The 17,532-nt window shown below is 34.4% G+C and overlaps 1 protein-coding gene across 3 annotated transcripts in view; it reads right to left on the reverse strand.

Moving 5' to 3' along the window:
* Positions 1-17,532, reverse strand: part of LOC131533819 (alpha-1,6-mannosylglycoprotein 6-beta-N-acetylglucosaminyltransferase B-like) — a 108,061-nt gene that overhangs the window by 17,786 nt on the left and 72,743 nt on the right. For all 3 annotated transcript variants that reach the window (XM_058766274.1, XM_058766267.1, XM_058766265.1), the window contains 2 exons: positions 7,431-7,562; positions 2,623-2,756 (listed from right to left, as the gene is read on the reverse strand). In XM_058766274.1, the coding sequence (XP_058622257.1) occupies positions 2,623-2,756; positions 7,431-7,562 (266 nt within the window). The remainder of the gene's footprint in view (positions 1-2,622; positions 2,757-7,430; positions 7,563-17,532) is intronic.

A 17,532-nucleotide genomic window follows, 5' to 3' on the forward strand; every position in this document is an offset into this window, starting at 1 on the left:
ATATATATATATATATATATATATATATAATTATTTTTGTAATTATTATTTATTTCGTTTTTAATTAAATTTAATACAATCCATTGTCTATGGGTGAAGTGTTTCATTTCTCAAAGTAATTAAATTTTGATTAATATATAACATTTATACACATAAACACACAATTTACAGGAAATGTTGTGGGTTTGTATAAGAAAATTATTTCTGATGGCTGCTAACGGTTTGACTGCACTAATTGTTAGAGAGAGAGAGAGAGAGAGAGAGAGAGAAAGAGAAAAAAAAAATATTCTAGTATTCTACACTAAATAATCATTTACTGAAAATTAATCTTTGTTATGTGTTGAATTTCTGTCATTCCGATACGAACTCCAATTTGTCATCCTGTGGGGCATCCGGCCAATTCAATTTAAATTCACACTCATGAACTGAAAGGGAACAAATTGTTAAATTCTGAATTTGGGCCAACCTTGTGTGGTCTTTAATATACTGAAATGAGGAGCAGTGCATTGGAGTTTGGAGATGCAGATTTGTGCATATGCTGCACAGACACAAACACTCTCCAGCTCTGACAACATCTGCTGCTCTTCTCCTGCTTACAGATGCTCTGCGCCTATAGCATCTGCTACCCAAACACAAAACACTCACCCAGACGTACTCACTGTTCTCCTTTTCTGTGCCATGACTACTAAAAGACTTTTATAATGCAGCCTGATAAATGCATTTATGCATTTAAATGCTGAGAAGCTACAAGATAATCAGCCCTTTCATAAAGAAGTTAGCCACAGTACAAGCTACTAATAATGAATAGATGACTAAACTATATTTAGTAGCAATAGTTTTGGGATCACTAAATCTTTGTTACATCATGTACTTACTATATTAATTATTATATATGCAACTAACAATTACTTATTGTGTACATACATGTTTTGTACTTATATTTTTAAACATATCAATATGTAATTACATCTGTAATTAATTTCTGTAATTACATTTATAATTACACTGCTGACCCATCCCTTACACCTGAACCCACCCTTAAACCTACCCATACCACCAAACCTGTCCCTAACCTTACCAGCAATAGTGTTTTGCAATACAATATGAACACAATAAGTGTGTGTGTGGGGGTTCTCTGTAAACACATTTTTCCTTAAATTATTTTCATAGTGCATATTTTTCCTATTTTAATATTTGTTTTGAAAGTATGGTAAATACTGGTAAAATGTACCAACAATGACATTTAAAAATGTACACTTTTTGATATACCATGAAAATATCCAGAAGTCCATCTGAATTATATAATATTTAGGCTATCAATCTCATAGTAGCCTACCAAAATTGTATTAATAGTAGAAGTGAAATCTTATTGTAGTCTTCAAATCTGGGTACTGTCTTATGTTTTAAAATCACTTACAGAGGAAATTTGTTCCCATCAGGCTAACATGACAGTCACGACTTTTGCCGCTGTAAGCTTTTCTTTTTCTTTTGTTTTCACTGGCGATCTTTACAACACACATTACATAACATATTTCATTGCACACTCGTTTTATGCGTGTTTGGCGCCACCTATTGTTGTGGGTGTATTATTGACATGTCAAAATCTAGCCCCCGAATATAAGACGACCTTGTTTTTTCAGATGTATTTCCAAGAAAAAAACATTGTCTTATATTCGGGTCAATATGGTATTTTACTTCAGTTACATAAAATGTCCCATTAAATTTATTACAGTTTTTCACCCTAAATAGTAAGGAAACATAAAAACTTTTTTTTTTTTTTTTTTACTATGGAATTTGTTTCTTTCAAGGAGCATTTTTGACTTTTTTATTTATTTATTTATTTTTTACAGTGTCTAACTTATATAATATGACATATTTCCAAACAAAACACCATTTTAAATTAGTAAAAACACATAGACGTGGTGTAATCCATTGGGATTTGCTAAAAAAACCCCACCAGATAGCTAGTTTGTTTTAGAATATGTCTTGTCCATTCCATCCCTGGATACTCCAAAATTCGGAATAAGTCAAATCAAACCTTTATTTTCATAGCCCTTTATACAACAGGGATTGTTTTAAACCAGATTTGCACTATTAAACAGGAATGTAAAAAAAAAGTTTAGATTAGGGAACAAAATTTATTATTAACTAGTTGTTTATTTGCATGCATAATACTAGCACATCGGCTGCTTATTAGTACTTATAAAGTGTAATGGAGGCCAGCCGGTAAGAGATGCACAGGTAAACCTCTCTCCCCTCTCAAGAGGCACACTAGCGACTGATGCTAGAGGCTGTGCTCTTTAGTGTCCTTATTAGTGCGCCCACCTCCCATGCTGGCGGCCCACATTCGAGTCCCGCTCAGAGCGGAGTTGAGACCCTTTAACCCTATCCAATACCTTAACATAACTACCTTAACAACTACCTTACTTTCTAGCAAAAAACAGCAAATTAGAAGTTTATAGAGGGAAAACTCTTAGTTAATAGTGAATATGTGTTCCCTAATCTAAAGAGTTCCCAAAATTTCAAAAATGAGCCACAGCCAAATTCTGCTGTAAGGCAGCTCTAACAAGACGATAGTGTCACGATGCAGCTCCAGAGAGTAATAAGCAGTCATAGACTTACGGAACATGGTCATATATTGTTTGCAGTTGAGGTTCCAGTAGCCCCAGTTGGTCCTGTATCCATGCAGTGTGGCGTACTCCTCATTATTGTATGCCGGCTCCGTGCCGAAGGTGTCGATCACGCGGATGTGGCACCTAGACAGAAAAACAAAATAGTTTTTTTTTTTCTTTTTTTTTCACTGTACCCTCAATTCTGTTTATTTTAGTTTGTTGTTGTGTGGTGATGCACAAACCAGCTAATATTCTCACACATCCCATTCCACCAAACTAAACGATGTGCGTCTTGTAAATGTGATTATAAACATTAGCAGAAAGCTTTCTATTAATTTCCCCATTAAAGACAATAACCTCTGTGGCTTTGTTTTTTCCCACGTGGAGATGTTTTGCTGATTTTTCAAACTGCTTTATATTTTTCATAAAATTAAAGTGAATGGTAACCAGGGGCTGACAAGCTCCAAAATGAAAAGAACCACAGCAGTAGATCATTTGACTTGCAATGTACGTTAAACAGACTACCGCTGTGGTGCTTTTCATTTCCAAGTCTTCTGAGGCCATATGATAGCTTTGTGTGAGGAACACAGTGAAATTGAAGTAATTAAATCTCTCTCCATTTTAGATCTCAATCTCATTAATGGGATTAAATATGCAATGATATATGACTGAATATACAGCAGATATTCTTATCAGTACATAATCAGATTACATCTCATGACTGAAAATATTTTAAAATAACATCATTCCCTGACTTAAACTGTTGCAAAAAACAAAACAAAAAGGGAATCACACACCATATGACTCTTAAGTTGTTACATTAGCATATACTTAAAAAAAAGAGTATTTGTTAATTTGAAATATTTTTATTTAAATTTTTAATTAAAGAGTAATTTAATTAACTCTAATACTCTCTATTCTATTTTTATTCTAACTACTTGTTTTCTTTTTATTTATTATAAAAAAATGACCCTCGGACATTAGCATTCTCTATTCTTTTCCTATTATTTTGACTTGTTTATTTTAATTAAAAATGGAGCCCGGTCTCATGAAAATACGAATAAATATTGCAGCAAAAAAAAAAAAAAAAACTTGTGGTATTGATACGCAAAAATGGACTTTGGCAGTTATATGCTATGCACGTTTTTGCCGTGCATACAGTATAAAATATGCAGTTTTCGCGTGCATATGATACAAAATTTGTTGGCGTGCATATGATACGCAGTTTTCGCGTACATATGATACGCATCTACACCACAACCCTAATCCCACCCATCTCGTAGCATAGACACGCCAAAGTCAATTTTTGTGTATCAATACCACAAGTTTTCGTTTTTACGCACTTTCATGAGATCGGGTTGTAAAAAAGACCCTCTAACACTAGCGTTCCCTATTCTTTTATTTATTTATTTATTTATTTTTGATTTAACTTAAATCTTTGGACAACAAGAGGGTGATGACAGAATTTTGGGATAAACTATCCCTTTAAATTTTCTGCATGCTTTAAAATGTCTTGCAAAGGGATTCTGAAACAATTGAACTTTGTAATGCAATAATCAAATGCGTTGAGTAGTGGAGCCTCAAACTTTAAACTCAGAAACTAACTAAAGATTTCTGTTATAAATGTCGGCTCAAAAAATCAAATATGTCTTATTATCTTTAGATGGAATTATGATGTGAGAATTGAAAAGTGAGAGCTAAAGTCTGTTCTTCCAAAATAGTTCTTACTTCAGCAGACTCAAATATAACATTTTAGTCATATTGACTACTTTCGTGGATCATTGTTTGTGAGGCTTAAAAGCACCTGAATTTACTTGGATTGTATGGAAAGGGCAACATTCTGCTAAACATCACCTTTGGTATTCCAAAGAAGAAAGAAAATTATGTTTGTTTTGTGGTGAACTATTGCTTTAAGGGTGGGTTTGTATTTATCTACTTGAGTCGGCTTGCTTGTTACGAAGGTTCTGCAGTCTTAACTCACACTCACACTGAAACACAGCAGTGGGAACATATAGGCCTCTGTAAAGGGATTCTGCTGCATCCCAACAAAGTCTTACTCTGATTTTTGGGAGGTAACAAGATTAAAGCTTAAGATCACAACAAAATAACTTCCTACAAAGAGGCATGAGGGAATAAAGTGCAGCTGTGACCACACACTCATCTCAGAGGCCTTCGTTCCCATCCATAGAAATTTCAAGAATTGCTCACTAAAGAAACTTACCAGGATGAATCAAAATACAACCTCATAGAACAAGAAAAAAGAGAGCATGTAAATTGTGCTATAAAGTCATCAGATAGAATTCACTACTCATCCTATGAAGCACTGCGAATGGCACACTCGAATCAGTAATGGCGGTAAAGTACCAATGATAAATGTTTAATAATTCTTAAAGAGAGATTTCTTATCGCATCCAACTACACTTTAAAGTTTTCCTTTAAAGTAGATTTTAAATATTATGTTTTATTTATCTTTTGTTGTACTTCAAATAAATATAGCATAAAGTACTTGATTGTAATTTCAACTGTAGTGTGTTATTCATTTTAAAGTTAATAGATTTTAAATGTACAAATTGTGAATAAAAACAGAATGCAATGATGTGGAAGTTTCAAATTTCAATATTTTATTCAGAATACAACATAGATGACATATCAAATGTTTAAACTGAGAAAATGTATCATTTTAAGGGAAAAATAAGTTGATTTTAAATTTCATGGCATCAGCACATCTAAAAAAAGTTGGGACAAGGCCATGTTTAGCACTGTGTGGCATCCCCTCTTCTTTTTATAACAGTCTGCAAACGTCTGGGGACTGAGGAGACAAGTTGCTGTTGCTCAATTTTAGGAAAAGGAATGTTGTCCCATTCTTGACTAATAAAGGCTTCTAGTTGCTCAACTGTCTTAGGTCTTCTTTGTCGCATCTTCCTCTTTATGATGCGCCAAATGTTTTCTATGGGTGAAAGATCTGGACTGCAGGCTGGCAATTTCAGTACCCGGATCCTTCTTCTACGCAGCCATGATGTTGTAATTGATGCAGTATGTGGTCTGGCATTGTCATGTTGGAAAATGCAAGGTCTTCCCTGAAAGAGACGACGTCTGGATGGGAGCATATGTTGTTCTAGAACTTGGATATACCTTTCAGCATTGATGGTGCCTTTCCAGATGTGTAAGCTGCCCATGCCACACGCACTCATGCAACCCCATACCATCAGAGATGCAGGCTTCTGAACTGAGCGCTGATAACAACTTGGGTTGTCCTTGTCCTCTTTAGTCTGGATGACATGGCGTCCCAGTTTTCCAAAAAGAACTTCAAATTTTAATTTGTCTGACCACAGAACAGTTTTCCACTTTGCCACAGTCCATTTTAAATGAGCCTTGGCCCAGAGAAAATGCCTGCGCTTCTGGATCATGTTTAGATAAGGCTTCTTTTTTGACCTATAGAGTTTTAGCCGGCAACGGCGAATGGCACGGTGGATTGTGTTCACTGACAATGTTTTCTGGAAGTATTCCTGAGCCCATGTTGTGATTTCCATTACAGTAGCATTCCTGTATGTGATGCAGTGCCGTCTAAGGTCCCGAAGATCACAAGCATCCAGTATGGTTTTCCGGCCTTGACCCTTACGCACAGAGATTGTTCCAGATTCTCTGAATCTTTGGATGATATTATGCACTGTAGATGATGATAACTTCAAACTCTTTGCAATTTTTCTCTGAGAAACTCCTTTCTGATATTGCTCCACTATTTTTCGCCGCAGCATTGGGGGAATTGGTGATCCTCTTCCCATCTTGACTTCTGAGAGACACTGCCACTCTGAGAGGCTCTTTTTATACCCAATCATGTTGCCAATTGACCTAATAAGTTGCAAATTGGTCCTCCAGCTGTTCCTTATATGTACATTTAACTTTTCTGGCCTCTTATTGCTACCTGTCCCAACTTTTTTGGAATGTGTAGCTCTCATGAAATCCAAAATTTTATACCCGCACTGCAGGGCGGGGTGCGCGTGGCGAAACACGCACGCCAACTGTCATTGGCTTGTTTTGTTAACATTCGAAGGTGATTGGGCTCTTGGGCGAGATCCCATTAGTCAGTCACACTGACATTACGTCGAATGTGACTGACTGATAGGGAACTAAAGTTTTGCAAACTGCTTTTATATCAATGTTATCTAAATTTTTGTTTTATTGCAGTTAAGTGTCTAATTTAGCACAAGAATGGCGTTTTTTGTAATTGTCTGAAAATAGCAATGTGAAGATTATTAGATTATTTCTTATTTTGTGACACTTGGAAAGAGCAACAGCTTTCAGACTTGGACTGCTGTAAACATTCCAGTGCAATAAAAAAATGAGACTGAGCCCTACAGGGTTGATTTATTACACAAAAATCAGTCTTATTCTCTCCCAGACTGAAATACAGAGACATACTGTATTTTACAACTGACAAATGCGAAATGGCCTTTAATTGATCTTCCAATAATTTTAATACATTATGCATGTGACGGTCTTGGTGTGAGCGATGAGACACAAATATTATCCATTATTTATGAGGTAAATTTCTGAAGTATTACTCATCAGTGTTTTATGTATCCGAGTTCATCTCTATTCATTATTGAACTTACTGATGGAAGAGACAGTGAGATTGCTGGCATGACCAAGTCAATAAAGACTCCATTATAAAGCATATGACACAGCAGCTTAAAGCCCCCATGAAATTAAAATTAAAGTTTTGTAACTTTTTTTCAAAAAGTCACGCAAAGAAATGTCTTATTGGTTAGAAGGCAGGGGTTCAGGAGCTCAGTTTTTAGAAGAGAGGCTTAAACTGACCTGTGCAGTCTAAAGGAAAGGCCCATGTGTTGTTTCATCTGCTGCAGGCCATGGTAGTCTGTATAGATAAGGTCAAAGGGCAACGGGCCAGTCAGAGGACAGCTTCCTCTTCCTGGAGGCACGCCAAGTGACCTAAAAGTGAAGAGAGAACAAGCTTTAGCATTAGCATTAGCATTAGCATTATAAGTTAAGGGCACTAATCAACATCAACATTGAGAGAACATTTCATTCCTCTGCTTTTTTTTTATGTATAACAACTCATTTACTGTACTTGCTTTGATACAATATAGATCTCTGAGTGATTCAGTGGATTTCATTTACATTTTGTGCATTAATTTCAGGATTTCTTGCATGTCCACTTTTAACCCTTTTGCAACATGACATGCAAAACTGCAGTGTCTTCAGAAACCTTGCAGTGTGCTTAATTGCACTTAATGAAAACTTGTAGTGTACTTCAAAATGTAAAAGTAAAACTGTATTTGCAGATAATATATCATTAATGCAATAAGGATGTTTAAGCGTTTTTAATGAGCACACTTTCATGACTGACTTTGTAATAATGTCAAACTAAAACATTTTCTTTAAAGTATAGAGTTTTTTTTGTTCTGCTTGAAAGTACACTTGTAAAGTACTTTATAATTTTAAACTGTAGTGTGTTATTTGATATTACATTTAATGTTAATGTTTTAAATGTAATAAACTGCAACTTCATCAACAAATGTGTAATTACAAAAATATAGAAATACATGACATACGTTTCAATTAGGCCTGTCAGTCGATTAAAATATGTAATCGTGATTAATTGCATGATTGTCATGAGTTAACTCGTGATTAATCACAACTTTTTATCTATTCTAAATGTACCTTAAATTAATACTTTTCAAGTTTTAATACTATTAACACATTTTGACAGCTCTAGTTTCAGTAGAAATTGCATTAAAATATATTTTAATTTAATATACAAATGAAAATATAAATTTACTCGTCAGCACATTTGACAGTGAATTTTAACCATATTTCAGACAACAAAAGTAATTATGAACTACATATAAAGATGCACTACTTAAGTGGGTCAAGAAAATGGTTCAACTAATTGCATTTTAATATAAGTTGAAACATTTTCTATAATAATTTTTTATTTAATTGTAAAATACATGCAATTTTGTGTCTGGGGGAAAAAGTATATAATTTTCTTTAAAGTATGTTATTTCTGTAACAAGTACTGTTTTTAAAAGTGTGCAAAATGTCACAAGGATCAGTTCTTCATTTAGGGATAAAAAAAAAAATTAATTAAAAATAAAAATAAAATAAAATAAAATAAAATAAAATAAAATAAAATAAAATAAAATAAAATGAAATAAAAATAAAATAAAATAAAATAAAATGAAATAAAATAAAATAAAATAAAATAAAATAAAATTGGGGGACACCAAGCATGAGGTTTCAGAGCTAAATTTAGTGTGACTCATCATCTAGATCACACACACTCGCACACAGCAGGTGACTGTGAGAAGAGCACCTCCTCTCTGCAGGAGATCATTTGTCAGTTGGGAGAGTTTCTCTGGGATTCTCCTCCAGGGATACTTGAACTGCCAAAGCCAAAGCCGCTGGTGTTTGTGAGCAGATGCTTCAGCAGAGAATGTGTAAACCACCAAAGACATGCAGCTAAACTGGATTCTGATATTTCATTATGAATTCTGGGCTGGTTTCAGCCACCCACATCTTTCATCTACAGAAAATGGAAAAAGAGCAATAAACGCATCACAATCTCATGCAGGTTGGGCTCCGTTAAAATTCATTTCCGAACACCGAAGGTTTTTGATCTTATTTCGATCTGAAATGTCAAAATGCGAGTGCCTTTAACCGTAACACCCGGGGTTTAATAGACAATACTGGAAAGACCTTTTTTTCTTAACCAATGCTCAGTTCGTTTATGCAAATCCTCAGGCACAGGTAAAGGTTTTTTTTTATCCTGGTCTGCAAATCTTTGGTTTTGTAAATGTCAGCTCTGTAAGTGAAGTGGTCTCTTGCATACAACAGGTTACTGGGTCCAAAGCAACTCATTCAAACTGGTTTGCAAAGGGGCTTGAATACATGTAAACTGACATAATATTTGTAGATTAACTTCTTAAATGAATCCATGTTAATTGAATGGTTTAAAGTCTTGTGAATAGATACACTTTTTATACTGAAAAGACTTAATTTCAACTTTTATTAAAATTTATTAATTCAAATTGATCCATTTTTTGATGCCTTTATGGCTTTTTTGGACCTTCTAAGTTTCAATGGAGAGACAGAAACCTCTCAGATTACTGTAAAAATATCTTAATTTGTGTTTCAAAGATTCACCAAAGTCTTATAGATTTGGAACAACATGAGAGTGAATAAATGATGAAAGAATTTTCATTTTTGGGTGATCTAAGAAACATAGTCATGAAAGTGTACTCTCTTTAAAAAACACTCAAGTGGCTTTTATTTCAACAATATTAAATGATCTGCAAGTACAGTTTTACACACTTTTAAGATTTGAAAGAGAATATTCAACAAGCACACATTTTTCCAAAAGTGTAGGACACAGTACCAAGTAAACTCCTGAAACATTGGTGTCTCATATTTTAGAGCAGTCAATGCATTTTGGTAAAACTAAAATCAATCAACTCTGTATGTGTGTGAAAATATTCAGATGTAACCCCCCTTTGTAATCATTAACATTTTCATAAGTAACTGCAATTTATTTTATTTATTTTTTTCTCAGTAACTGTAACAGATTACAGTTACATTTATTTAGTAATTAAATCACATAACTCTGTTACATGTAACTAGCTACTCCCCAACACTGCATACAATACATATCACAAAATACTTGCAAACAGTGTATACTATAGTATACAGTAGTTTGAGACTTGTCAATCAAAATGCTTCATGGCAGTAGGCAGTCACATTGGGAACCATTAATGTTTCCATGGGAACAGCAACTTTTGAAACTCTATATACTCTGCTGCTCTAATAAGATTATATCAATAAAGTTAATTATGTCAGTGTTAATTTCCTTGGCAAGACACAGTTTGAAAATAGTTTCCTCAAACTTTGAAAACATTGTCAATTAAACATAGAAGAGTTACAGCCAATGGCTGATAATTTCATAAGGATCTACAAAATATATTATAAGTAAATAAAATTAAATAAATACAATAAAAATAAAGTAATAAATAAATTATATGAAATAAATATTCTCATAAGTTTTCTTAATGTATTGCCTGTTTCCTCACACAACTAGTCAGATCACATCCAAACAGTGTGAGAGGAGAGTCTGAGCTCTGAAGTTTACAAATGTAGATGGTCCTTAAGCAGTTTTGTAATTATTAATCTAAAGCAATATTGGTTTTCCTGGTCATGAGAGAACAGCTAAAGCTGAATCATCTGTCAGATCTGCTTTAGAATTAGTCAAATTGTCAATATCTGTTACTTACAGACTGTCAAACAGAAATAAAAGGGATTCTAGAATGCACAGCTGAAAGAATATGGGATACTGTTAGTTGCAATGAAAACAGTGTATGTTTAACCTACTTTGCGCAAACCAAATGGCCCCAAAATTATATAAAAGCTGAAATCAGCTCCTTCGTGGGGACTACCCAATGACCCCCGTGAGGAAAACAGATAAATAAACATACTAAATAATTAAAAATGCAAATACAGTTCCTGTGAGGATTAAGTTCAGGGGACAGAAAATATCATTAGCTCAGTAGTGTTTGTGTACAGGTTTAACCTATATAATCTAGCAGCTGCTAAAAGACAGCTTGCTGTTTTGTTTTCTTATTAAATATAAATTTGAGCATGCACATGATATTTACCATTGAATTATACAATACATATGTAAACTAAATTGACATTTCCTTTAAATATACAATATAGCAAACTACTTGCCAAACAATTAGTTCACATGATAAAAGACCCTTAACGTGTGCATTGCCAGATGAAAATATCACTTATGCACCATAGTGCATGATTTGTAACCTGATACATTTTGACATTTATATTACATAACCAGCTTCATATGTATTGATTTTCTCACATTGTAAACTTGCTCGGTACCCCACCCGGTAAAGCATCGCATTTGTGATACTGAGCACTCCTGAGTATCAAAAAGATCACACACTTGTAGAAGCAAGCTAAAATTGCACTGATGCTTTAGCAAATGTGTTTTTATCTCACGTTTGCTTTTGTTAACACTATCAGTTATAGGGTCAGGTTTACTGTAGGCGGTACATTAAATGTGACAGAGCAACCAGGGTACAGCACCAATGTAATAAAATGTTGCCTGATCCATGTTCATCTGTTCTGGATAATTTTGCAGCAATGCTGCTGCAGGTACATTTATTTTATTTTATTTTATTTTTTTATTTATATTTTTTTCTGTGGGTTGAGATATCTCCCCAAATATTTTCTGAAAAGTCTGGTTCATATTTGGTAGCAGCTGGAGTGTTCTGAGGCTAAAAAATAAAATTTTCCCCACTTAAGACTGTCACGGTTTCCAAGCTTTCTTTGCAAAACGAGTGAACTAAAACTGCCTCCCTTTCTAAAAAGAGAAATGACTGTGAGCCAAGTGTGAGCTGTGTTTCCACAGGTCACTGGAGCTCAGCAAATGTGACAATTGACAGATACACAAACTGTCACAGTGAGCGGCACACAGAAATACAACACAAAACATAACATTTATGCACCATTTACAACGAACGTCCAAAGATGACATCTACACCTCAGTGGAAAACACCACATGCTCAACACTACCTCACACAAACCCAAAGGAATGAAAAATCACAAATGTCATCTCCAAAATACCAAATAGATGGAAAGTAAATGGAGATGTTTGCCTAAAGTCAACATGAAACTCCATTAGGACATCATTGTTTTTCCAACTGATAGGATATCCAACGATAAAACTTTTTTAGATTACTGTGTCCATTTTTATGTAAAATTTAAAAGATATTAAGAAAACAGAAGTGGCAATTCCACAATAAACAAAGCTTGTTACAGTGCTGTACTGTGTGACAACAATTGACAATGTTTCTTATGAATTTAAGGAGAAACATCTTAGTGTGATACTTAAAACAGTGATCTGATACTTAGTACTGTGAGACATTGAGTTTCATGAGCTATAAAACACAGACACACACAACAATAAAACAAGTCTTTACAAAGCAAATGTCCTCGCACAGTTAAAATCAGATACACCCCACTGTTCTGTTTCCATGTGATAGATTTATCTTGCTGCAGTATTTTATTTCAACGAAGAACGGATGTCTTGTAAAACACTAGCTCAATAATCAAATCTATAAGACAACTTGTTCTACAGACTAACTGAGCCATTACAAAAGCTGTAGTTATAAAACACATAGTTCAGCTTTAAAATCTGATAGGATGAGCTACATTTGAAAACACTGTAAAAACTGCAGGTGAAGCCATTTTTTCTTATGATTGATTTTATTTGACATGCACAACAAGGATCATTGCACACAGAGATGTGCTGTTTAGGTTGGATTTGTGTTGAAAAGCTGTTAATGAAGTAATCTGTGCACATAATGTTCCCTCTCTTAAAATGTAAAGGTGAACAGTATCTTACATGTTAAGAGTTTATTGATGCTATTCAGTCAATCCATTATTTTTTTAGAACTGTTGCCCCTGCGACAGGAGGTTTTGAGGGATTTAGTTTATATCTAGAGTTATGTTGGGTAACACTTTAAAATATGGAACACATATCCACTATTAACTACAAGTTTTCCCTCAATAAACTCCTAATTTACTGCTTATTAATGGTTAGTAAGGTAGTTGTTAAATTTAGGTATGGAGGATTAATAGGATTAAGGGATCTAAAAGATGGTCATCCAGAATAAGGCATTAATTAATTTATAAATACTAATAAACAGCCAATATTCTAGGTAATATGCATTCTAATAAGTAACTAGTTGATAGAGAGAATACATCCCTAAAATAAAGTGTTACATTATACTTCAACTAAGTTCAAAGGTGCAGAGCAAAAATATTTATTAGTGTGCAAGTTATAACTACAACTGGCCCCTGCTGATTTAAATACAGTGAGCAACAATGACGAAAGAAAGTGAAGTTAGTGAAGAGAAAAGATCCTGCAGCATATGAGCACAGATGAGACTTGTACTGCAGTGACATTCAGACATTTTTAATTGTGAGTTAATTGTCCAAAAAGTGTAATCAGAGAACTCTCTTTTACTATGGAAATGAAATCCTGGCAAAACAGCTGAGCAGTGACTGTCCACTCCCATGAAGCAATGCACATTAATCAAGCTGGTCTCCCTACACAGACTCAAACTATTCTGGTATTTGTGTACATTTGAATACTTGGCAATATTCTTGGAGATTATTATTCAAAAATGCTCATTCAACCTTGTAAGCATGACTGCTGCCTTCCCTCAAATCCCCTAAGTTACATGTTCTACCAATCAGTTTGAAACTAAACGTTTCGTCCAGCTCTTGAATGTGCATTATGCATCAAGTGGTCAGTGAAAGGATTGTAGATGGCCTGTGGATGAGACTACTGCATTAATATATTCCCTAACTCCTTTCTGTCTCATAGTCTATTGACCACTGTGAGCAAGCACTTTTGATACCTCTTAAATTAGCCCATATCTTAGCATCTCTGCCAGTTGCCACACTGTTTCGGCTGCTTTAAAAGTGGACCGATTAAAAATTAAAATGCCCACATTTCTTTCCATTCATTTCAAGCCTCACTGCTTCAAAACAGTTTGTCTGTTTCCAGCTTACCCCAATTAAAAATAAACTCAACTCTAAAGCTGTCACAACTCCTAACTCTTAAATTACGTGGAAACAAAACCCACACTCTCTTTTCTTTCAGGATTGTCTTCTTTCCAAAAATGCAAAAGGTAAACACCCCTGGTGCTGTTCATATTCTAAACTCTGTGTGCACAAAAAACATAGCCTCATTTCCTATACCGCAGTATGTGATTTTCTAAGCACAATCACAGCAGGACAGGTCTTTATTACATCTCAAATGTGTTTTTGTAACAAATGCAACAGATTACACAGATTAGAAGGCGGAGCATTTATGAATAGATGAACAATTGTGACGGGCTGAAAATCAAGAGAAGTGGTAGTGTATCACACAGTGAGAATGAATATGCTGTAATGGAAGAGCACAAGTCTGTATTTAGCAGACTGCAGTTTCATTAACTTAACACTGCTAGAGGCTTTAATTAGATGTATGCAAATTCCAGTATGAACGCGTAGAGCAATCAAAGGGTTTAAATTTGCAGCTATGTAGCATAAAGTGTGAGCAGTGGTAAAAATTAATACTGCATACACACAAACACACAAGTAAGGAATTTAATGATTCTGGTTCTGATTACGATTCCATTTAATAATTCCAGCTCTGTAACAAATTTGTTAATGATTCTTTTTAAATTTTGAGGAAGGAATACTGAATGAATATTTATTTATTTGGCATCCTGTTGTTAAATTACATTTCAGACTTGAACAGAATAGCAACAATTAAAAAATAAATGATTTTTAATTTATGAGGCTGAACTCACAAACTCACAAAACTCAAAACCAACATCAAGGTTGTACTGCAATTGAATTGCTCTAATGCTGAAATAATTCTGTATTATTTAATTAATTTTTTGATGTAAGTACATAGTAGTTAAGGCCACCTAATATAAAGTGTGACCGTCATTTGCATTACTTTTCAGTCACACCTTACATGTCAGTCATTTCACAGCTATTTATTGTGTGTGTGAGTGTGTGGTACATGCATACCTTATGCTATGGGGACAAAATGTCCCCACAAATATAGCTATGCCCAAAATCCTTGTCCTTTTGAAAGGTTTATTTTAAAAAAACCATTACATATGGAATGTCCCCAACAAACATGGAGACCCAATGTGTGTGTGTGTGTATATGTGTATGTGTGTGTGTGTGGGGGGGGGGGGGTATGCATGCATTATGCAGAGTGCAAAGTGTGTGTTAAAAATATTTACCTACTTAAGAGACTCGTGTCTCCAGCCACAGATTCAATATCAGTTCCTAGGGAGTACTGCAAGGTTTGGTGTTAGGCCCTTTAATCTTTTTTCAGCTGCACGTGATAGGATCAGACTCTCACTGGGAGAAAGATTGTCCAAACTGGATGCAGACGCACATTTACAGGGAGCAGTTCATGTTCTGAATATACACTGCTGAGTACACAGCTCTCGCACACAGTTCCAATTCAATAGAGCCACACTAATCTCTCTCCTGATATGAAATAAAGCCCGAGGAGAGATTCTATAGTGAACATACCACTTCATTTTGACCCTGGGTCTATAAATATAGCCAAAGACTTCCATTCTTGTCGGATCTTAGGGCTTCACAGAGGGCCACTGGGGTTCAGATTGAAAAACGGCAGGAAAGTAATGAAGCACTCCGTGTGACCAGCGATTTGTGTCATATGGAAGAGATTTGTCTGTTAGTGTCGGCTCACTGCACTCAAATGAATCAGACACCTAGAGACGTGAGACAGGCACAGACATAAATCCCAATCACCACTCACTTATTGTCTTTCTTCAGAAAAATCTCTAATCAAATGAATGCTGCATTAGAAATAAGCCCCCAAGGACACACATTTGCTTTACAGAGTGAATGGAAATCATTGTAATCTTGTAACAATATTAATCCTTTTGCAATTTATAATATTTGTTTGGCTTAAAAAGGTACCCAGAAGTTTCCTAAAGCACTGCAGTGGAGCAAGTGTGGTTCACTATAGAATAAAAGCCTTAGGATTCAGATTAACTGACCCTGTTGTGTTTAAGACTATCAGGTTGACACGATCTTGATAAGACACTATGTTTTATTCTCAAGAGGCTGAGTTTGCTTGCTATCTCCAGTAGAACATGAAAAAAAAAAAAAAGCTTGAAATTCTATTGCACTTCAACTTTCTACTACAGCGAGCCACATGATTTTTTTTTTCTTCTTACCAGTAATTAAATAAATTGAATGTAAAACAGACATAAATATTAATGTCCTTACTGGCTCACCACCAGGGGGCCCTTTCACTATGATTCCACCTCGAGCAGTGGTCAGAAGCTCAGAAAAGACAAAGATAGCTTCCTGAGTTTAGATAATCCATATTTCCACTTCCATTTGCACACAATTTCCAAGTTAAAGTCATAATTGAAGATCTTTTAAATTCCATTTTATTCATTAAGAGTAAGATGCTAGTCACCAGTGATTTTTGATCTATAATTCTACATAATTCTACTCTCTTCAAGATAAATTGAATGGCTGATGAAATTTTAGCAATTCTCTCAAAATATGTAATTGAAACCATAACAAGACCACAACAAGATTGAGTGTGATTATATTCTCTCTTTTTTTTTTTAATTCATGCATCAGAATGTTTTATTTGCTTTTAAAAACAAATGGTTATAAAGAAATTTAAACCTTCTTAGGTTAATTTCTGACATTTATGCAAGTAAAATGTGAAAATAAATAGATAAATAATTTAATAATAATAATAATATTTATTATTATTATTATTATTATTATTATTTTAAACAAGAAAAAAAATCTTGTCGTTGACCCTTAAACATGAACACGAGACTCATTTCCAGAAAACTGTGATAACGATTTCCCTGAGTGATGTAGAGGGTTTAGTGCTGCTTGGATTAGCAGATTTGCAAACAGATTTGCAGCTAAAGCAACAAAATCACATTCATCACATGCTATCAGGAAGGGCTACAGACTGGACAATTTCAATATGGCAATATGACTCAGAAATGTGTCATTTACCAGAGCTTTCTCAATCTATTATAGATATATACTTTGGTATTAATGCATTAATGGTCCTTGAAATAGGATCTGATCTTATATAAGGACTTATGAAGGAAACTGCATTTCTTTTTTTAAGCTCAGGTCATATTGCACTGCAGGTTAATATTCAAACTATTTTTAACAAGCATGGATAACCAAACCCTTACCTGTACTGATAGCACTCTAATGATCTTATTTTCAGTAACTCAATAACCTTGATTACTTTGATAAGTTCAATGAACAGTAAACTCTTGTATGTAATTAAATA

The sequence above is a fragment of the Onychostoma macrolepis genome, chromosome 03, assembly GCF_012432095.1.
Source record: "Onychostoma macrolepis isolate SWU-2019 chromosome 03, ASM1243209v1, whole genome shotgun sequence".
Lineage (NCBI taxonomy): Eukaryota > Metazoa > Chordata > Actinopteri > Cypriniformes > Cyprinidae > Onychostoma > Onychostoma macrolepis.